This window comes from Diadema antillarum, unplaced genomic scaffold, assembly GCF_040938485.1.
Source record: "Diadema antillarum isolate AM-2024a unplaced genomic scaffold, OU_Dant_1.0 scf00000042, whole genome shotgun sequence".
NCBI lineage: Eukaryota > Metazoa > Echinodermata > Echinoidea > Diadematoida > Diadematidae > Diadema > Diadema antillarum.
In genome coordinates, this window is record NW_027270931.1 from 23,631 (window position 1) to 47,308 (window position 23,678).

The window sequence follows — 23,678 nt, forward strand, 5'->3', positions numbered from 1 at the left end:
CTATAGTTATCTGCTCACACCCCCCCCCCCCCCGTCGCCGTAAACAAACGCTTAACCTATTCATTTTTTGAAATGATAGCCTATTATCTTTAACATTAGTAAGTTCAGGTTCAAGTTCAAGGTATTTTTTGAATTTATGCTTGAACTCCTTGGTTTTAGTAGGTCTGTAACTTTTTACAAAGATTTTGGTTTTGCTCAAGTAATGTATGCTTTCAGCGTGTATCAAAAATACTAGTAGATCATTATCGGTATCATATCAATTATATGCGTAAGGAAATAATGATGATGATGAAGATGATAATAGTAGTACAACAATTAACACTAACAAAAAATAACAATATGATAATGATAAACAAGATTAATTACTGTCATTAATGTGATAATCCTTATTGTTATTATCATTTGCATCATTTAAAGGGATCGCATAGTTTTAATTGAGACCTAATTTCAGGTTTCTAACATTTTTTGGTGAGATAATGAGAAACCTCTTATGAAATATGAAAGAGCATGTAATTCTATGAGGAATTCAATGTTTATTTGATGAAAATTGGTTTCGAAATGGCTGAGCTTTCAAAAGAGCAATTCTAATAAAGTTTGGGACCCACACTTTATTACGATCGCTTTGTTTTACTTTGTTTTTGGATGTTTCAGTCATTCCAAACCCGATTTTCATCAAATAAACTTTTAATTCCTCTTAAAATGGTATGCTCTGTACTATATCATAAGTGTTTTCTCGGTAACTCGCAAAAAGTTAAAAGTCCAATTCTCATCTCCACCAATACCGTATACCATCATAATCATATACACAGCCATCACGTAGATACGATTCATTATCATCATTTCGTTCGTCCCTAAGGTACTGGATGCCCGCCAAATTTTTACCGCTACGAAGACACGTGTTTCGGCGCCACCACGCTTCTCGAGTCAGACATGTCGAAGCCGTGTTTGAATCTCGGTGGCGCCCCGGGGACATGGAGCGACGACAAGGAGTTTGAGTTCCTGGTGTCGGTGCTGCCTACGAACAGGTAGTCCAAGTCTGCTTGATGTCCGGTGATGATGATATTTCTATCAAAATGCCTGTATATCTAAGTCTCTTTAAAGTAGATAATGTAAGTACATTATAACTGTAGAAACTGGTCTCTTGTTACTAATATGCAGGACAGTGTCATTTCAAAATAATATGTCGTCATTGCAAATATGTGTTTACATAATACAATTCTCATCAAAATTACAATTTCACACTTAGTTAACACGCCCATACATTTATGTATGTGTGTGTGTTTGATTAGATGACAAAGGAAAAGATGGTGCGTAACTTGGAGTTATTATAATTATACCCAATCTCATATAATGGATCGACACTAAGACCTTTCCCTGTTGGCCCGATATAAAATGAAAGTTAATAAAGATTTCTTTTGAATTTTAGCTGCACGATCGGGCCACCAACAGATAGTCTTTTTGAAAATTTGATGGTCCGACACCCTTTTAAGTGGCCCTGGGGCACCGGGCCATCGGCCACCGCTAATATCGAGGCCCTGTATAATTATATAGATATAATACATAACACAATCTATTGTCATGACAATGTGTGTATTTGCGAATAATGCTTTGGATAGCATATTATTAAGTCAAAGATATACAGTGAAATGATACATTCATTTCTAGTATACAGACATAAAATGGAATAGAAGAGTGGATGGAAAGCTATCATTATTGACACTGACAAACAGGATATATCACATGATAGTGACAATGATTACTATTGGAGGCTATGATATGATATGGGGATGAATAACCTGTTAAATCAAGACATCTTACCGAGAATTCGTGTTGACTGGTATTGGCATCTTCGCCACAGGCATTGCAATCGTATTAAATGGTAGAGCATCATTTTAACGTTAGTAATAATCAAAATCATACAAACCACATCAAAGCTATGCCATTATGATTATAAATGCTAACTTTCGTTTAACACCATACCATGATTCCGGTCAGTGCCTACAGCATAAAGATTACGATTATGACAATACTACCGATGGAAATATTGGCACGAATGAATTACAGTACTATTGTAAGAAAACTGTTGAAAAATGATGTAACATATGTCTCTTCAGTGGCAAATATCTCTCACACGATAGCAACATTGAGACGTTTAATTTTCTAATTTTTATTCTCCTTCCAATTTGCTTATGAAAATATGTAGGTGTTTGGTTTGAATCGTTGAAAAAATATAGAGATTGTATGAGATCAGTTTATGACAAATGAGGTATCCATGGTAACATGGTATGATTGTGTTCTTCTGTCTCGTTCAACGCAAGAACACGAATTAAAATATCTTGGATAACAAGTATGACAAAATCATCTGAGCAAAACGCAAGAAATAGCTTAATCCTAATATCACTTTCGTGTATAATGAACATCAATTGTTGTTGCAGCCTCTACTTCACCACTTATCAGCTATATCGTATTTTCCTATAAATTACAACGGGACCCTATGTAATGATAACTTTAAAAATAGTGAATCAATCCAAATACAACTTCAGGGTACGAAACTATAACTCATTGCCCACATCTTACAGAAAACCCCATTCTAATTGATTTAGTGGTCAAAGAGAAATGAGGAATTTTGTAGAGCATGTCAGGAATCTCTTCCCTCCAAGTTCTGTCTATTGTGTTCACAAACAAAAGCATATAAGTGCTAAACTTGAAAGAACCACACTCATGACATGCTTTACAACAGTCCACACTTCTCTGCGACCGGTTACCAAATTGAATGGGGTTTTCTGCAAAATAGAGCTAAGATGTTATATTCTAAGACCCATGAGTAGCATTCAGACAGTTTAATCATATTTGGTGTTATCAATGCGAAAAATCTGATTGTAATTTTTTGGGGACATACTGTACAATAACCGAATAATGACTTTCAATCGTGAACAGCAAGTGTGCCTCGGATCTCCAATTCGACGCAAGCGAAGGCTGGTCGTGGGCGAGCGGTGAAAATTATAATCCGTTCATGTGAGTGTCATCAAATCAGATTCCTTTCATTTCATTATTTTAGTTTCTTTGCTTTGAGTATCTTTTAACAATTTACCAACTCTCTGCGAAATATCGTGATACGGATCACAAATATAGCTCAGATTTCCGTGTAAAAGAATACGTAATTTTAACGGGAAACATCATTATGATGCGAAGTAAGATTCGTTCATTTTCATCCTCCATTTCATTTGCGTTTTTTTTTTTCGTTATTGTTCAAGAAACCTGCCGAATTGGAAACCGTCTTGAGTGTTCAGATTATGGCAACATCTGGTTGGCAACTTTTACGGTGACTTTAATATAGTTTAGATTCGAGTGGTAGCGAAAAATGAGCGAAAATGATTAAATACTTTGTACCTTGTATCTAAAAATTTAAATCTGGACATTTTGTTGCATGTAATTTTGTATAATTTGAAGAAATTAAGTTCGATCAGAAATTCAGCAAATCCTTTGTTAGTTCACCACAACACTGCGCCCCACAACATAATGATGGACATAATGAACGTAATAATGGACATAATGATTATGTTCTGGTAAAGTGTATCACCGATGTTTCGGGTTCCGTCCGTGACGCAGGTCAAACGAGTTCCCCGACAAGCCTTCCGTGGGATTGTGGAGCATTGTGACAACTGACCGGAAGTCACCCGTGTCATACGAGCTGACCACTGACCAGTCGAGAAGGTCCTGCACCATATGTGAGGTCAGACGAGGTAAACCGTTTGTGTGCATATCATTGTGTATACGTACTAGTGTATATATATATATATATATATATATATATATATAGGTATATGCATATCATAAAAAGACAGTGGAATCTATAAGTGTTCCTTACTTTTTCGTTTAATTTGAATTTGAACCAATATGTGTTTACGTGACCACTGTTAAGAAAACAAGGAAAATAATAAACAGTGCTATAAAAAAAGAAAATGATAAGTTTTGTATTACAAGAGTTGTTTCTGGTGACAAGGAAATAACAGACAGTGTGATGATTGCAGATACATTTAACCTTTACTTTTCGCAGATTGGACATGATCTTGCCAATAAAATTCCTACTTGTCAAAAGAAATTCTATGAATTTCTTAAATTACCCAACTCAAATTCATTCTTTTTTGATCCGATTATTAGTTATGAAGTAAAAGATATCATTATGAATTTGGAAAGTAAAAGAAGCTCGGGACCTGATTGTATTGATAACGTTATTTTGAAAAATATATCTGAGAATATTGTTGAACCTTTAACTTACATTTTTAATTTGTCATTAAGCAGTGGTGTTGTTCCGCTACGAATGAAAATTGCTAAAGTAATCCCAATTTATAAGAAAGGTAACAAGGAAGATATTAGTAATTATAGACCAATTTCATTGTTGTCATCGTTTTCAAAATTGTTAGAAAAAGTTGTTTATTCTAGACTCCTTAAATTTCTTGATTTTTATGATATCATTTCTGATTCACAATTCGGTTTCCGCAAAGGACATAGCACTTCTCAAGCAATTCTCTCCTTTATTGAAAAAGTAGCCAAAGCGGTAGATAGGGCTAATCACACAGTGGGTGTCTTCCTGGACCTCTCCAAGGCCTTCGATACCATTGATCATAAAATATTACTTCATAAATTATGTCACTATGGTATACGTGGCAAGGCCTTGTAGTGATTCAGGAGTTACCTCTCTGATCGTAAACAGTACGTTTTTCTATCTGGTCAAAACTCCTGCAACCAATCTGTCAACTGTGGTGTTCCTCAGGGTAGTTTACTGGGACCTCTTTTATTCATTTTGTATATAAATGATGTAACAAATGTTTCCAATATTTTATCTTTTATACTTTTTGCTGATGACTCTAATGTTTTTCTTTCTCATTCAGATCCTCATATTTTGGTGGATTTGTTAAATTCTGAATTCAAGAAATTGTTATGTTGGATAAGGTCAAATAAGTTGTCTATAAATCTTCTTAAAACTAAATGTATATTATTTAGTAATATTTTAAATAATCTTCCTAATAATATAAAAATAGATGATATAGTTATAGATGAAGTTGCATCAATGAAGTTCTTAGGTTTGGTTATTGACAATAAACTTTCATGGAAGTCACATATTGATAGTATTTGTCACACAATATCTCGAAATATTGGTGTTATTAATAGAGTTAAATATTATTTTCCTATTCCCACCCTTTTAATGTTATATTCAGCTTTGATTTTACCTTATATGAATTATGGCATCATAGCTTGGGGGAACACACATCCAACATATCTCGACAGACTGTCCCGTCTCCAGAAAAAAGCTCTTCGAATAATTTGTCATGATTCTTGGAGAGCCCACACCGATGTTTTATTTTCTGAAAACAAAATTTTAAAGATAACTGATATTTATTATTATTGTCTTGGCCAATTTATGTATAAACTTTCTAATAATTTGTTGCCGTCTGTCTTCACAAGCATGTTTGCGAGAAACCGCTCGTTCCATAAATATCCGACTCGTCACTCAGATGAATTCCATCTGCCTTTAACTAGAACTATGTTTACACAATCTATATTTACATTTGCTGGACCTAAATATTGGAACAACCTTTCTAACAGTTTAAGGACATCTCCAAGTTTAAGTTCTTTTAAGAGTAATCTGAAGAAAAATATATTGAATAGTTATAAGAATTGTTGATTCTTTATTGGTTGCAAAGAAGTGTAAAATCTAACCTTATATTCTGATGAAATTACAGCTAAGCGGCTCCATCCATCCACTACCTCTCGTGTCCTCGTATTTTTTTTTTGTCTCTTATCTTCACTCCACGCATTAAGCTGCTTTCTCCCCCCCCCCCCCTCTCTCTCTCTCTCTCATACACACACACACACACTCACACACACTCACACACACACACACACACACACACACATACTACTTTGTTTCTCTCCTCTCTTTTCCGGCATGACAGCGACTTAGTGTAGGGATTTGTTCAGGGTTTTGTTTCGGATAAGTTAAGTTATAGGTCTTTTTGTCTTAGTTCCTTTGTTTCATCCATTTTCAATGTTTATCAGTCAATCGATCATATAATTTCTTGTATTACGTGTGGGGGGAATGCAGCCTACAAGCTCAGCTTTCTAGCATTCCTCCCCATTTCCAACATTTTCCTATACCTACAAGTTTTCTGTAAATTTATCCTTTACTTTGTATGATGAAATTTATGCACTGTATTCAATTTTTGTAATATATTTATACGTTTTTGTTGGAAATGAAAAATAAATGAATGAATGAATGAATGAATGAATGAATGAATGAATGAATGAATGAATGAATGAATGAATTCGTCATACTAACATCAGTGAGAGCTAGAAAGTGCCTCGCCTATGAAGGCGTGGCCGCTGCTGTCAGAGGGACTTGAACCCGGAACCTCGTGAGTGATGATCCCAGATATTATTCACTAAGCCAAAATAATGGTATACAGTTCGTTATTCCGAACTTTCTAATCCGAAAATGAAATAAGGTTCGTTATTCCTAAGGTTCCTTATTCCAAGGGTTCCAATAAATGAAATGCGGCTTGATATTTCGAAGGCTTGTTAATCCGCAAATGTAATAGGTAGTTTAATGTTTCCAGGTTAGCATGCCTGTACAGTGACGGGGCATTAAACTGCACATTACTTGAATATGAGACCGTTCTGAAGCAAATCATTTTCACACAACAATAGATATAATGTACTCTTAACTGAATCCCACAAGAATTGGAACAATCATCCCCCAGCATTTCCACTGATTCCCACTGATCAGTTACTAGCCATCCCCTTTAAGCATTCTTAAAAGCATTTTCGATTGCACGTAGCCACTCCCCCCCCCCCCCAAAAAAAAAAGGTACTATTCTGTCATATATCACAACATATTTCACATTATCTTTATGTGCAGTAAATTCCATCTACCACGACGCGTCGGTGTACTACCCAATGGACAGATGGCATGAGCGGGTAATAGTCTTAAATTTCTCTGAAATTCACCATTTCACTTCAAATTATATACAAAATAAAGCTATGTATTGTAAGAGATATTTGTACGTATCCAATTACGCTTTTTGCAGTTCGTTTCATTGGTTTCTAAGAGCGACTGGTTAGTGAGTAAGAATGTTATATACAGTAACTGTGAAATATTAAAGGGGAATTCTGTACCAGTTATATAATTAAATGTGATTTTATTCCTGGTTAAATAATTTCAAAATAATGATTATAGTCAGATGTATCAAGATCAAGATCAAGGTACAACAGGCGTTAGAAATATCAGGGGTGAAAAACAATAGCTGAAATTATATGTAAACGAGTGAGATAACCATGGAAACGCTTTTAGGGGAAGGATTTACGACACCTCCGGTGAATTAATCATGGAATTCGGGATGATCTTTTAGTAGTTTGCCAAGATGTATCTAGATCAAATTGACAATGGAAACCTCTCACCTAACACGTTTTCTTACCTATTTACTGTTGGTTTTACTCACTCGTGTATACGTTTACAGCTGCGAAGAAGAGCCGCATAAGAGCGTTTTATTAGAAATGCCTAACCTGTCGAACCAAGTAAATGACATTATGATCAATTTCATAACTGTTCTCATTTAAAGTAGGCCTACTCTTCTTGCTTGTAGCGATAAATCTACATAATATACAGACATCCCCTTCTGTAAATGTCCTCTCGCATTCGTCTGTGTCCATTATTCCCTTTGTGCTGTACCCCTCGATCGGCTTAATGCTATTCGAGGTTCAGGTGTTGTCTTTTTTTTTATTGTGTGTGTGTGTGTGTGTGCGTGTTTATGTGTGTTTGTGCGAGTGTGTGCGTGTGTATGTGTTTATGTATATGTATGCGTGCATTTACCCATGGTGTAAAACGAGGACACACATGCGAACTTTAATAATAATAATAATAATAATTAGACAAATTTGTATAGCGCAGCTACTATGACTGCGCTGTGATGACAGCTCCTGTCACTGATTAGACACACGAACTTTACATTTAAACCGAGGACACACAGAGAACCGAGGACGTCCTCGGTACGCAGACCAGTCCGAACGGTCCTCTTTTGCATGTTTTTGCATGTAGGGGTCCATGTTTGTAGGTCCTCAATTAGCATTATTGTAATAAGTCCTCGGATGGATGGTAATATACGAATGAGTCCTCGGTTGACAAGAGTCCTACACACACACAGGTCCGTCTATGTGTTAGATCAAAAGAATTATACAAACATATGTATACATGTAGATCCTTTCCATCTGATTGGATGAATGCGGGTTACATGACATTCAGAAGTGCTTCGCGTGGTTGAATAGAACGGTTAAATATGCACGCTCATGTAACATTCGGAACCGTCGCACTCACAAACATTGAATATTTGTATGATATTGATATTGTATAGTTACAGATGATAGTTTCAAAGATCAGTGGCAAGAGCAGCGGTACTTCTGGTATTATATGTGAGTGAAATAAGTCAAAGGGGGGGGGGGGTTCAGCTGAGAATTAGTGAAAATTAAACTAACCTAAAAAAACAACCACCTAATGTATTTTACATTATGACGAATACACTAAAACACTTTTTTTTTTTACAATAGCAAAATGTACATAATTTTCCTGTTACGTTATCATTCGTACACATAATTTGTGTTTTGAAATCTATCACTTTGCACTATACATTTCTCTTTTTGGCTGAAATAAAGTATTAATTAAATTGAGAAAAAACAATCTGAACTTGAAATGAAAAGAGTCTGCTTAAATACAGTCCCCTCGCTTAGAAACTGAAGTTGAAGATAGGAATATCGAGGAAAAGATGGTCATAAACTTAGGATTTAATTTTCCTTGACGTCAAACAAAATACAAGAGAAATGCATCTCTGTAGTGATGACCTATAGACGTTATTCAGCTTGAGTACAATCTGTTATTGGGATGCACTTTGAGAACACTTCCCATGCATGATTTTTGAGAGAACGACTTCTGCATTGTTCAACAAGAGGCCCGAAAGATTAACTTGACGTACAGATTTTATCAGGCCAGATAAAACATAACATTTGAATGAATTGGTTGAATTATGATAAAGATAGTGATAATGAAAACCACGATGATGATAATGATAGTCATAATGGTTATCAATAAATGATTGTATGTCTTCTTCTCCTTCTTCTCCTCCTTTCTCATCATCTTCCTATTTAAATATTGTTGTAATAATAATAATGATAACAATAATCTTTATTAAGATAATTAACGGTAATAATAATTGTTATTGCAGTTATTATTATTATTATTATTGTTGTTATTGTTATTATTACTATTACTATTATTGTTATTACTATCATCATTATTATTATTGTTGTTATTGTTATTGTTATTATTACTATTATTGTTATTACTATCATCATTATTATTATTGTTATTGAAATCTTCATTGTCAACATTATCATTATTGCATCGTCAATGTTATATTATTGTCACCATAACTGCTTTGATCAGTGCTTTACAACCGTAACAATTATTTAATATTCTTTAAATCAAACATCACTGTGTTCATGAATCACGGGACAGTATAGTGAAAATGCTCATTGCCGAAGAATACAATTTATTGCATCAGCATACTCAGTATCAGTAAACCGAATTGTCTTTCAATAGACTTTAATAAAATCAGATTAATGGTATATCTGATTCCCTCGAGAAGTTTGTCCAGCCTTTGCCTTTGACAACAGTACTCTCCATCCATTTGATGTTCCATCCGATCTCTCTGTGAGCAGCAATTCTTCGACGCCATTACAGGCCAGTGGGTCGGTGAGGCTTCGGGGAACAACTTGTTGCTGAAAAAATCCCACGGAAATTTGGAGAACGCCATCCACGTCGAGCACCCGTCCTCTCGCTTCAGTCTAGACACAAACTTAGGTGGTAAGTCAGATTTTTCCCCCTCTTCTTCCTTCCCCCCCCCCCCCCTCCCCCTCCCATCGGACGTAGTGTGGTTTAGTGGATGCGGCAATAGACTCTTTAATAGGAGACCATGATAATTATGTTCGAATCGCTTCCCTTCCTTTAATAGACAGAATTATTCTACCTTATAAGCTCAGGGCAGTATTGTAAAAAGTCTATAGGCCTACATGACGATTCCAGAGTATTATTTACCTGGCTCTATGGAAGAAGAGTGCTTAACATTAATGACGCTACTCTCTGAAGATAGAACCATCATGAATTTCGCAATTTTGTGATGTAATCAGAGGGCTGTCAAATATAAAAAGCCTTTTAATTGGCGTCAAACAGTCGATTTCATTGATATGATAATTCCATTGATCGATTATATCAAACTGTTAATATAATAATTTGTTCAACTTTCTTTCTACTGCTTATCTATCTATATATCTATCTACCCACCTAACTACCTATCTCATTGTCTAATGAATAAGACGATGCAGTTATCTCGGACACGTGTGAGGATGGCTCGTGCTACTCGGATGGTACCACGGTGTCCTTTTGGGTCAACCTACCCCCTTCGGACGAGAATGCTACAGACGACCGTTTCACCTGTCTCGTCAGAACTGCGGGTATGGGAAAAAAGACATCAATAAATAAACGAAACAAAAGTAAAAAGAAAAAATAACGAAGCTGTTATGGCTCCATAGAAATGACCACTGATGCACAATGTATTTTGAGGTCTTTAGGTTCGAATCACTTTGACAACAGATATGTAAAACGCCCTTTTGCAATTCACGTTTCCTCATTGCCTATGCCTGATATTCTTCAAGGCTGAGGACATAGACAAGCTGATAATTTCTGTGGTCCCAGTCAGCGTTATCATCGCAGTTCTGAGTGCGATAAGATACTCATTATCCTTAATATTGTTAGCATCTTAATGATAATTTATTATCATTGTCATCTGTCATTTTTTAGTCTATTATCGTCATTACTGTATTATCATTGTATTATCATAAGGGCGGTGATAATTATAATCTGTCGGTAGCGCGTCTGCCTCCAGATCCAAGGGTACCTGGTTCGATTCCCGAGTCTCACTGAGCGTTGTTGTGTGTAAGCATTCTACCCCCTCAGTATTAAAGAGGCAATAGGGCATTAAATAAAAGGTCCCGTGTGCGAATTACCCTTGATTCATGCACGTAAAAGATCCCGCTTCATCCATTCATCGCAAAGAGCAGGGTGCTAACCCGTTGAAGGGGTCCCGTACCCACCCACAAAAGAAAACAGGCGAATGATGCCGACCCCTCGTGGTTCGTCCCAGGTGACTAGCAATATTTAGCAAACGGTAACCAGGCACAATGTGCCATATGCTTCAATGAATGGTGTTATCATCATTATTTTTTAGAACTATTGTATTGTTATCATCAGCATTATTACTAATATTAACATCATTATCATTGTTCACACCAAATGGAGCAGAGGAGGTCGAATACACGAACTACTCTTTCTGTCAGTACGCCGAGAACGACGCCATAATGACCACGGGCTCGCAGACCTGGTCGCTGTTTCAGGATATCGTCGATAACGAAGTGACAACGTGGGCGTTTGTCGTCGCGTCGTGGGTGAACGGTAGTTCATAAACAATTACTAAAATGCCTCACTACTCCATGATAAAATGAGCCTTGAATGTTTCATCTTCTTTATTTTGTGACCAAAAATTCATCGGAGTAAAGCAATCAAAGCAATCGAATGTTAGAAATGAAGAAAAAAAAAAGTTTTCGCAATTACGGAGTCAATTTGGTTTGTTGTATCCATCAACTACGACGCTGCCAAAGTGATATAACGAAATCCAATACACAATTCATATTGTAAATAGATGAATAGACCATTGCCATTATCCGTTGTATGTTACAGACGTTCAGTACGTGTGTCTTTGACTATGCCCATTACCCATTACCCTTTTTTTTTTTTTGGTGTAAGAGACGTTCTGTGATAATATGGGTGTGTTTTTGGCTGAACTCCATTATCCTTTATCCGTTTTATGGTAGAGACATCTCGTGGGCGTGTCTCTGAATAACCCCTTTTCCCATTACCCTTTGTTTGCTATGAGAGACGTTCCGTGATAACATAGGTGTGTGTTTGGCTAATAATCCATTATCCTTTATCCGTTGTACGGCATAAGAGACGTTCCGGGGGTGTGTCTTTGACTAATCACATTACCCATTACCCTTTGTTTGGTGTAAGAGACGTTCTGTGATAATATAGGTGTGTTTTGGCTAAACTCCATTACCCTTTATCCGCTTTTATGGTAGAGACCTTCCGGGTGTGTGTGTGTGTGTGTGTGTGTGTGTCCGAATAATCCTATGACCCATTGCCCTTTGTTTGGTATAGGAGACGTTCCGTGAAAATATGGGTGTATCTTTGGCTAATACTCCATTATACCGTTTATCCGTTGTATGGTACAAGAGACGTTCCGGGGTGTGTCTTTGACTAACCCCATTATCCATTACCTTTGTTTGGTATGACAGACGTTCTGTGATAATATAGGTGTGTCTCTGGCTAAACTCCATTACCCTTTATCCGTTTTATGGTAGAGACCTTCCGGGGGTGTGTCTGGCCGCGAGAGATGCAGTGCTACGTCTGTCACTCCTTTCCCATCTGCCGGGGCTGCATGGACGAGGTTCACCGCGCTCGGCTCCATTTCGGCTGGTGAGCGAAAGCACCAAAAAGTTGACTGACGGTGCTTCATGAATATCTTAAATCTTTATTGTTAACCATAGCATCGTTATCATCACCACATTTGAGATGTCCTTCATTCCCTTCGTCTGTTTTCGGTTCTATTATTTCTTCGTTCTGCTTATTTTTGCTTCTGTTACACTCCCCTTTATCATCGTCATTATCACCATCTTCTACCACTACTCCCTCCAACACTATACTGTTGCTACTCCTTCCTCTTTTCCTTCTTCTTCTTCTCTCTTGCATTCTTTTCTAACCATCAATTTTCCTTTCTTTTGTTTACTTTGTCTATTCCTTGTTCTCCTCTGCTTTCTTCGAAATCAGTAACATTTATACGCTTATTTTTTTCTATTTCATGGATGTGGTATAATGCTACCAAAAATATATAGTGTTACAGACGTAGGCCTACCTAGCTTTTTCGACAGAAAACTTAGTTTTCATGTAGTGTGTAAACATGATAGGTATAAATTGCGATGTGTAGCCATTTACAAACATATATAGCATCTGTATGCATAGGTACATCTTGTATATAATCAAATACATTCCTAGACCCTCAAACCCAAAGACCTCTTTGCTCATACCGGATATGGGTTATGGCCAAAGATATTTTATAGGGTTATCTTTTTGTATGGCGCACTGTTGGCTATGACAGACGCATCTATATTGTGTTCAAATTGATGTACACATAGAATTAATAGCAGTTCTAAGAGTGATCGCGCTATACTACCCTCGATGACTGTTAAAACACGATTTGCATTACGCAGACAGCAATAACAGTTTTACGTTCACATTTCACCCAAATCCAACTGTGGTTATACAGGGCCAGAGCGACGTTCGATGAGTTCGCTGTGTGGCACCGTCCGTTGGAGGACTCCGAAATCATTCACCTCTTCAACCAAACCGAACGTAAGGAATCCCACAATGCAACGCATCAATGCCTCTTTGAAATTCTTCTAAACGGACTCTATCCTCGAACTATCAAAAATATTATGGATATTATGTAGCAGATCAGAAACATTGTAACAAGTTCTTGTTCCCTTACAGCAGATGTTTTAAAACCCACGGCAATTTATATGAATATTACTGTTTGGAATTCTAGCTGTTGTGCCACAGTGGTTTCATGCCTTTTTTTTTTTTTTGTACTCTTACTTTTAAGGCCGTGTGAGCGTATGTCCCATCTCCCTCCAAAACAAAAAGATAATCCCGGAGGAGCAGAATTACAGAATAGCAAAATCAACCTTTATACACTCGACTCAAGATTTTTCTCCGTCGAGGGTGTTAGGTAGCCATGATGGATGATGATGTTTTCAAAAGTGAATTGTTGAATTGTACCATGCAGAAACAATAAAATGAAATGGAACAAAATGAAATAGAAATACGATGCAAAGAGGACAAAGCGATTACCAAGATATCTGGGGGCTGTTTCAATAAGAGTGAGCGCAAGTTGCGATTAATCGCAAATTGCGTTTCATTAACAACTTTGCTATCGATCACACGTAACACTCAATCTACTGAAATAATTATGCTTGCAATCAAACGTAAGTCTCTTTATGAAACAGGACTTACGTTCAATAAATCAAGCGTAAGATCAATCGCAGCTCATTTCAAATGACCTTTACTATATTCCGTTCCCATGGTTACAAGCGCGTCTCATCCTTGGAAGCGTGAATGACGTCTTGTCACTTGTGAGTATTTCATAAAATTCAGGAAGAATCTTTGATTTGATCTGGAAACTCTGTAACTCTTTCTTCAGTTTCTCATCGTAACTTTTTGCAGCAGTTTTTCCCTGTTATGATACAGAATGTTCAAACGTGAACATTAACACATATTCACAACTCATCTCCACGAAAATACCTCACATCTTGCACAATGCACAATGCACCGCTGCACTTTTTCCCCTCATTCTTCCCTCCCTTTCTCCTTGTCGCCACTCAGTGAGTGGTGACTTATATGTTATATTCTTACAATGTTGTATTGTTTAGACAATCATTTCTGAGGCCGTTGTCCTTGTCAAGCGCTTGCTTATGATGATGGTCTCCTGAATTTCTATACATCAAGAATTGCCTGATTTGTCTTTGAGCAAGAGATATACTGTAACTTAATATGTTTGCATAAATGTATGCACAAAATAGTTTGTTTTCATTTTGAATTGTGTCAGGGGGAAAAAAAGTTGAATATTTGAATTAATCATGTATTTGTTCTATTTGTCAGATTCAATTTATACTGTGCTCAATTTGTTTGTTCAATTCACTTTGTACTTCATTTATGTATGAAAAAAGAAATTCAGAAATGAAATCAGAATCAGAATGGTTTGATTTACTTGATAATCTTTGCTTTAATCTGGAAACTGTTGTTCTTCAGTTTATTATCGTAACTTTTTGCAACAGCTTTTCCCTGTTATAATATCAAATGATTTGATTTACTTGGTAATCTCTGCTTTAATCTGTAAACTCTATAACCTTTTCCTCAGCTTCTCATCGAAACTTTTCACAGCAGCTTTTCCCTGTTCTGATGTCGAATGATTTGATTTACTTGATTTACTGACTTTTTATTTTCTTCATGCGTCATCTTCTAAGACATTGGACACAAATAGTAAAATAAGGAATTCCCTTCTCAATGACGTTAAATTTTCTCGCAGAAATCAGTGTTCGTACTATAGGATTATTCCTGAGCTCGTAAGTGGTCTTTTTTTAAATCTTGCTCGTTTGTTTCTTTGTCTGTTTTTCTGTTAATAATTTAATTTGTTTGTTCTGTTTGTTTGTTTTTGGTGTGTATTGTTCACGTACTGTCGCATGCGCTACACATGAAATCGTTCATGAGCAGTTTACGAAATTTATGTATGACCAAGCTACCGCCAACTGACTGTAAGTCAATGGGACAATGAGAATAAAGTTAGTGCCTGGCCTATATAGGGCACAGCGGGTCACTGATTCCAAACAATCGGGAACCATACCGTGGTCTTTTGTTATCTTCTGAGCAACAGCGGCTCATGCAACAAAGGATCTAAAAGAATGAAAATATGAATCTATGAGAGCTAGTGTAAATATTCAATATTAACCACTGATCACCTCATCTAGGTGTAAGCTCCGTTATGTAGCTACAATTTTTTTTTTCAGGTTTCATAGGACTTTTATCTGTGTTTCTGGCATTTCTGGCATATGTTTGACAATGTTTTCATTGCTCCAGGTAAGTGCCTTGGAATGGTCTTTAATTAGATATATTCTTTTTTATCTGCGTTTTCATCAGATTTTTTTTGGACTGTTTCACTGTTTGAATTCCTATATAAATGCATAAGCGCTGGATACTGCAATGTTACATTGAACTAAATCTATAGGTAGGCCTACTGCTTTGGACTCTATCGCTGATATAAGCAGTGGCGGATCCAGAGGGGGGCGCAACCGGCGCACGCCCCCCTTTATTTTTCGTTAAAAACAAAAGAAATAAAAAGAAAAAACATGAAATGAAACCCGGAAATGGCACCAGAAATATTAGTCACGTCCCCCCCCCCCCCCCCCCCGCTTTACAGAATTCCTGGATCCGCCCCTGATAAGCTATATTCTCACGACCATAAGCAATTGGTTCAACAACAACTGCTACCCTAAATCCCCATCTTTTGCTTCCGCTGCAGCAACCTCTACTCTCACTGGTGCCACTATTGCTAGAGCTCCTTTGTTGTCACTCCATAAAATCTACAGCAGTATATACGGAGGATTTTGATTATGCTACGATTTCATATACGTACATTCACATTCGTACGTACATTCACATTCGTACATACACACGCATGCATACATACATACGTACATACGTACATACATACAGACATCTTCCTCTGACACATTTACCTGCTGCCGATCATCACAAACACACATGCCTGCATGCATTCATTTTCATAAATTACACGTACACTAAGCATCTGGGTCCTGTTTTATGAACAGTTAAAATTGATTATATAGTTGATTTCAACTGTAAGTCTATGGCAGCCTGTGTGGAAAGGAAATTCAAAATCGATTTTATCTTTTGATAAAACGGAGCCCAGGTCCACCCCTCCAATACGGCACAGACCGTTTACACTACCATAACGTTTATCCTACCAAAACAATACTAATACATTTTCATTGCTCTGTTCGACATTGTTGTCCAGCTCGACGACCTCCAATCCAGAGGCACCCTGACTCCGGACGAGACCAAGGTCATTCTCGACAGCAGCCTCCGTTTCGTCCAGACCAACTATTCGCTGACATCGGCCGACGAGCTCCAAGCCGTCAGCCGGCTGGTGGTCGGTACGATCGGTCAGTCCAGAAACAACAACTCCGGGGTGGATCTCCTTCTCGAGAATCTGCAGGTGAGCCATCAGCAACGGTGACAGCCAAGCCTATAGGCCTATCTTTTGATTCGTTCTTGGCTTCGAAACGTTAGCCTGGCGTCACACTGTTCCGAAATTGGCACAGGATCATTATGAATATGGAATGTTCAATTCGCGCTAAGGTGAAAGTGATGGCTGAAGACTGATCAATGGCAAAAGCAAGTCTACGATCTTCTGTTGGCAGCCTGAGAAGCTCCACGAGCGGTTATACGATGGGTTTAAGAGGCCTTCACGAATAACTCGATGTTTATACGATCAGAGCCGAATCTGAACATTTCTTGTATCGTGTGTCCATCTTTGCTCAACTTTGGCACAGTGTGACGCCTGCGTCAGTGCGTTGCTCATGAGAAAATCGGAAACCCCTTCAACGGGAAAACAGCCTATATGGGAGGAAAAACTCCTCCCCCCCCCCCCCCCCCGATCATTCCCGGCTAAAGCGGGGATCATTGTACGGCTTTCAAGTCATCAGCCACCTTCGTGACAGTTCTTTTTTTCTGTCTTCCTTCACTCTCTCAGTTAAGTGTCTACCGAGTAAATTGTGTTGACATTTTGTACTCTTTCCTCTCAATGTCATTCGTTATTACCAAAATCGTTGATTTTTCTCATAACTTTACAAAGTAGTGTATCATTAATGAAATTAGAAATATCATCATGCATGGTATTCTTCTTGTCGAAGTTCATTCAATGCTTCTTCTTGGAGTTAACTTTTCCTGGAAGATCGACCATTATTCTGTCAACGTGAATGTAAAGTAACAGAATGACAACGGTGATGACTGTTCTTCTTATTGTTTGCTTGATTTTTGCTTTTTTTTTCTGTCTGACACAGACCGCTTTGGATATAGTGAGCGAACTCACTGACAGCACGCACAAGAAACTATGGACACTTACGACTAGTGATACGGTGAGGATAGTCTAAAAATTCACACAGGTATGGTATTACTGGACAGCATGTTAATTCCGGACGCACATCTCTGCGTAACGACATTTAATCCCTGCGGGATTTCGAAGACTAGCCTCACAGGGCGTTGAATTGAATGGGCCGAAATAGCCAAACTTGCGACATAAAAATGTAGAAACGCGAAGAAATTCACATTTAACCTCAGATCTAAAAAAAGATGTCGATTTATCACACGATTTTATTGCGTAAATTGTTCAAAATGCTCATGGTACACCTTTTAGCGTACAATACGAACTTTGAGCTTCATTTGCCGATTTTTTCTTTGTAGTCAGCTCGGTACGAATGTGTACGATAAATCGTGGGTATGAATTTGGATTCCAAAGACGTACGTGATTATTCCATTGGCGAAAATCGTAATTTTACATTATTTTTTACTGAAAAGTGTACGTAACTAGTGCTATTTTTGGCCAAAATTTCATCTTTTGAGTACGGAATTCAGAGCCAGAAAAAAAATATTCAGATGATACAATCCACTCTCCAATAGATACTAGCACCTTGTCTACGCTAGGCCATCCGTTGTTTGATTAATTCCATAAATTGTTGCGCCGGACTTGTTGTCGCCATGACAACAAGTAAAGTGCCTTATCAAGTAGAAGAAAAAAAAGAAGAAAAAGTTATTTATGCCCGCGCGCACATGCTTTAAAAGGGACATCTCGTTGAAGCCTGGTGGCGACCCTAGTCTCCCTAGTTGCTATGGAAACGTCTCCGCGACGTCTCCATAGCAACGGCAAAGTCGCGGAGTCTATTAAATTTTTATGAGGTCTGCGAGACGTCTCCGCTAACCTTTCGGAGACCCATCTGCGACGTCATGGAAACGTCTCGGCGACATCTCGGCAACTTGCAGGCGAGTAGCTTATCGTCTTATTTGAAAATCCCCTTCTTGGGGAGAGCGCTAACAATTTTTTAGCCTTTCGACTCGCAAGAGTCCTTGGGAAAGACTCCGCGAACTGACATATGATTATTATACTTAGTACTTGAGAAAAGAAATTTGTCTTATGGATAGTAATTGTCTAAGGAAGTAATGCTCATTTTAAGTGTCACTGTGAAATGTTTTACTGTCTATTTTAAAACATTAGCCATACGTTTTTCAGTGCGTTCATTTATCTTAATCACTGTTAATCAGAATGAGGTTCCGTGCCCATGCGAGCTTACGACTGGAATCGGAGAGTACGCGGGAAGTATCGCGAAAGCTCTGCATCAACTGAACGAGACCATGTCTACAACAATCGTCCTGGCTGATAGAGCAGGTAGGAGTCTTAAGTGAGATATACACAGGTCAATATGCAATGTACGGGTATTATGCATCTATCTGTTTATCTCTCTCTCCCTCTCTCTCTCTCTCTCTCTCTCTCTCTTCTTTCTCTTATATGATATTAGTCAAACCCAAATGGTCCTTGTTAGCATGGTCAGGGCTGCCAATACTCGTAACTGCATGAGAAACGTTCCTAACGATAATGTCAATAATCCATTAAACCAACTGGACTAATTTTCACACGATACGAAAATAGATGTCAATAAAATGAGATAGAGATTGTTGTTATTAACCTAAGTGCCATATACACACAGACAAAATACAGGAATCAATAAATCAAATCAAAATACTGAAGTCGAAAGTGAAAGAATTGCTTAATCAGGGCCAAATCGGTATGCGAATGGTAATGTATTGCCATGATTGCAGAAATCTTTGTTGAGGTTTTTTTTTTTTTTTGGGGGGGGGGGGGTTTATGGAAAATACTGCAGATGTAATAAAATTGTACAAAATTAAATCATTGCATCTGCAATTTACGTTACCATGATGAACAAGAACCTATACATCAACTAACTTCAAATGGAAATATGTTTAAAAAGACATTAAGAGACAGTACTTGTTATTTCGTGGAAAGTATCTTATACGTGTGCTATCATAGTGTACATGCAGGCGCTCCCTTATCTTTTGGGACATTGAAAATATATGCTGCATCAAACCTGTCTTCACAGACTACCTGACTATAGCGACCACACTTCCTGTTTCCCTTCAGAGAATGTTGGAAACAGGTGTGACTGTGTAAATATGTTTGTGTGTGTGCATATTGTGTGTCTTTCAGAGGGAGTGTGCGTGTGCACGTGTGAGTAGGCTTATATATGTTTGTTTTTATGAAATGCAAACATATATATATATATATATATATATATATATATATATAAATATATTTGTGTATATATATATAAGATTTGTATTCAATATTTGATAAATATTCATAATATATATATATATATATATATATATATATATATATATATATATATATTTGTTTGCATTTCATAAAAACGGATAAATAAAAAATAAAATAAATAGAAACAATATATAAAGTATAATAACCATAATACGGAAACTTTTACAATTTTAGCCGCACAGATCACATCGGTGGCTTACATTGAACCCGAGGATGTTTATGGCGACGGCGAAAACCAGTCGTTGGTCATTACGATCCAGTCTGTGTCGGCGCTGACGGACTCGAGCCCCGATGCCAGCCCGTCCGTAACCGTCTCCTTCCCGCTCACCGTGCTCGATGATCAAAACACGTCTCTGGTCGTTGTCGTCATCTACGATCACGTCTACGATATCTTTCCCAGCAGGTGAGTGTCCTCTAGGTTTGTCACAAACTGTACATTGCTCACTCCTCAACGGTTTGCGGATAAAGGAGAAAGCGCATCAGGGCAATTACCCCCCGAGGATAATCACCCCCGGCTAAATACTATCTATTGTTAGTGATAAGGTGAGAGTAAAGATTAAGGTTAGGGTTAGGGTTGAATTTGGGCAAGGTTTAGGATTAGCTTCGGGATAAGGATCAGGGTTAGGGTCAGGGGAAGGGTCTGGGGTAATTGTCGGGGGGGGGGGGGTTGTCCTAGAACCAGGGAGAGAGAGCTTTTTGGCTCGGCTATAGTAGTGCAAGATTTACCTTTTGCTAGGATTACTCAGATCCAAGGTCATAGGTCATACTTCATGGACTCGTACGTACCATGGTGTCACCTACGTTTTTGAACAAGATGAATGATAACATACATCTACAGTATATAGTTGCGGGGTCATTATTCCTCAAATAGATTCACCATAGTTTATGATATTCTGTAAAGCACTGTAAGACAACTTATAGTTTGTAAGAGCGCTATTGATGTGATGTATCTATAATGTATTAGATTTTTATCATTTCATAAAGGATGGAATAATGAGTGATACAGACGTGCAGATTGGGATTCGAATTCAGGATCGTCTTGTTTGAGAATGTGATAAAAAACAGAAACTAATAATGGAACTGGAAATTGTTCGAGTGTAATTTATTAATGTGCAGTTGACATCTCATTTAAATGCATCACACCAATTCTTGTCCTGTTACCATGATGAGCACTGCGACTCTTGCATACGTTCATTGTATTGACGCTAATATGATAATAAGACGAATTGACACAAACAGCATATACTGACGGACAAGAAAAATGGCTGTCATTTTCATTAATCACCGGGCAGAGAAAACTCGACAGTGCTGTTGAAGGAGGATGGAAGTTTCGTACCTGTCGAGGATGGCTCGACGTCGTTTATATCGAGCGCCGTCGTAGACGTCAAGTTCATTCCATCGCCCGATCCCGACCTGCCGTTCGATCCCCCGATCACTCTTACCTTCGAGTTGGGCTCCGAACAGGTCAAGGTAAAACAGTCACTGTCGCTGGTGCTATCGATATTATCGACACTATGGCTTGTTTTGTCGTGTGCAGGTGTTGGTGAAGACCCATGGGGTGAAGTACGAATGATAAAATTTGGCTGACTTCAATCATGATCACACAGATCTAAACGCCTTTTTTCTTTTATTTCTGTCGTGAATTCCATCGCGATCCCGATAGTTTGAAGACAGCAACAATGTTAGGAATCAATAGTTATAACACAATGATCGTGTACAGTCCTTGGTAGAGCTCGGTTTAATGTTGCTGTGTGGGAGACATCACCGGCGCTGAAATTTGAATCATCGCCCATGGCATAAGGTGAAACCAATCACAGTCTCTTCAAATAGGGGGCTCTGATATCAGAAAACAGGGTAGCGCTTGGAAAAATCGAGTTGGTCTAGCTCTTATTATACTTCGTAATTCTCTCAGACCCGCTGATGCATGCGCAGATTCCCCAAATTCGTTGACGGCGCATTTGCACTGAAGCACGCCTTCGGATGCCCGTTTTTTTCCCCCTGAAAATATCGCAACAGAACCAGACATGGTTCCTTTTGGCGCACCATAGCAAAAATAACCGGACCGTTGCCGTTACCATGCTCGGTGTAGACGGGCATTAAAACCTAGTGTTGCGAGAAAAAAGTATAGGCAGACAGGGGAGTCTTTTGCTGTTGACTATATGTCCCTATCTTTACACATCATGTAGGAGGCGCAGGAAAACAACGAAATTCTAGACCGCATATGCGTCTACTGGGATCTCTCCTATAATGGGTAAGTCCTTCAGATTGTTTGAGACCTCTCTTCGCGAAAATTCGTTTAATTTCTTTCCTTTTTTATTTCTTATTTTTGACTCTATTACTCTCTTGTCAAGTAGCGAGGCCTTGTTCTTTTTTTTCTCTTTCTCTCTTTGCTATGTGTATGTGAATCGAATGTAACATAAAGTAGAACTAGAAAAGAAAGATAAAGCTCATTAACATAACCTTTTCAGTTTACCATATTCTTAATTTCATAACAGACTAGAGAATAAGCAATGAAGAAGATCGAAGTGAAAAGAGAAATCCTTTAAAGGATATGTAATGCTTGTTTCAGAAGTAGGCCTACCAGATGATGTCGCTATGCTTCGTGGGAAAAAAAAATCTTTGAAATTAAGAAAGTCTAATTGTTCGCGTCGATTGTGTGATTTGTTGCCAGGACTGCTTTTTAGTGGGCCCTCGGTTTGTTTGTTTTTCTCAGAACATACGAGTATAGATAATGTAACACAAATTTTGTATGTAGGACCCTAAACATGCTTTTGATCTGTCAATTACCTTTGATATTCATCTTACAGTCAACCAGTGTTCACTCAAGGTCATTTATGATTTTCTTATTATCATGTTCTGTGTAAGAAATCTGAAAATACAATGAATTGAATCAATTTGAATTGAAATGATACCAGCATGACAATGTGCGTCAGTGAACTTGCGGAACTTGCTTCCCGACAATCTGATTGGTGGAAAATTTGATGATCTTTCCCCATTGGTCGATCAGAACGAACGGCACCACGCGTGGGCTGTGGTCGACTCGAGGATGCCATCGAGTGAGCTACAACGACACACATGTCACATGCTCCTGCACCCACCTGACACATTTCGCCGTCCTGATGACGAGGGAGCCCTCTGACGTAATTTCTCCTCACCAAAGAATCACAAGCCCGCATTGCAAAATATCGAAATCACTAATCGATACATAAGCATGTTTCCGTTTTGTGGTTTCATTTTGTTGATATTTTTTTATCGCATTGCCAATTTCAATGAGAAAAGCACAGCATCTTTAATAACATTTGTATTTATGCCGTGCGTGTATCTCAAAGCATGACTTTTCAAGAAAAGTTTTGCCAAGCTTGCCAAGCAGTAATAAAGCTTCTGCTTCTTCCCCACCTCCCCCTCCCCCTGGGGGAAGGGAGGTATATTGTGTGGTATCACCGGTATAATTATTTATGGTCTGCATTCTCACATCAA

General features: G+C 38.0%; 1 protein-coding gene across 1 annotated transcript in view; it reads left to right on the plus strand.

The window, feature by feature from the left end:
- Positions 1-930: 930 nt before the first annotated feature.
- LOC139712678 (uncharacterized) overlaps positions 931-23,678 on the plus strand; it is a 28,826-nt gene continuing 6,078 nt past the window's right edge. Inside the window, exons 1-15 of the mRNA XM_071624482.1 lie at positions 931-1,025; positions 3,610-3,733; positions 9,769-9,913; positions 10,423-10,560; positions 11,408-11,557; positions 12,523-12,637; positions 13,485-13,570; positions 14,309-14,349; positions 16,809-17,009; positions 17,857-17,931; positions 19,112-19,235; positions 20,376-20,604; positions 21,494-21,671; positions 22,388-22,452; positions 23,209-23,341. Coding sequence (XP_071480583.1) covers positions 931-1,025; positions 3,610-3,733; positions 9,769-9,913; positions 10,423-10,560; positions 11,408-11,557; positions 12,523-12,637; positions 13,485-13,570; positions 14,309-14,349; positions 16,809-17,009; positions 17,857-17,931; positions 19,112-19,235; positions 20,376-20,604; positions 21,494-21,671; positions 22,388-22,452; positions 23,209-23,341 — 1,899 coding nt within the window. The remainder of the gene's footprint in view (positions 1,026-3,609; positions 3,734-9,768; positions 9,914-10,422; positions 10,561-11,407; positions 11,558-12,522; positions 12,638-13,484; positions 13,571-14,308; positions 14,350-16,808; positions 17,010-17,856; positions 17,932-19,111; positions 19,236-20,375; positions 20,605-21,493; positions 21,672-22,387; positions 22,453-23,208; positions 23,342-23,678) is intronic.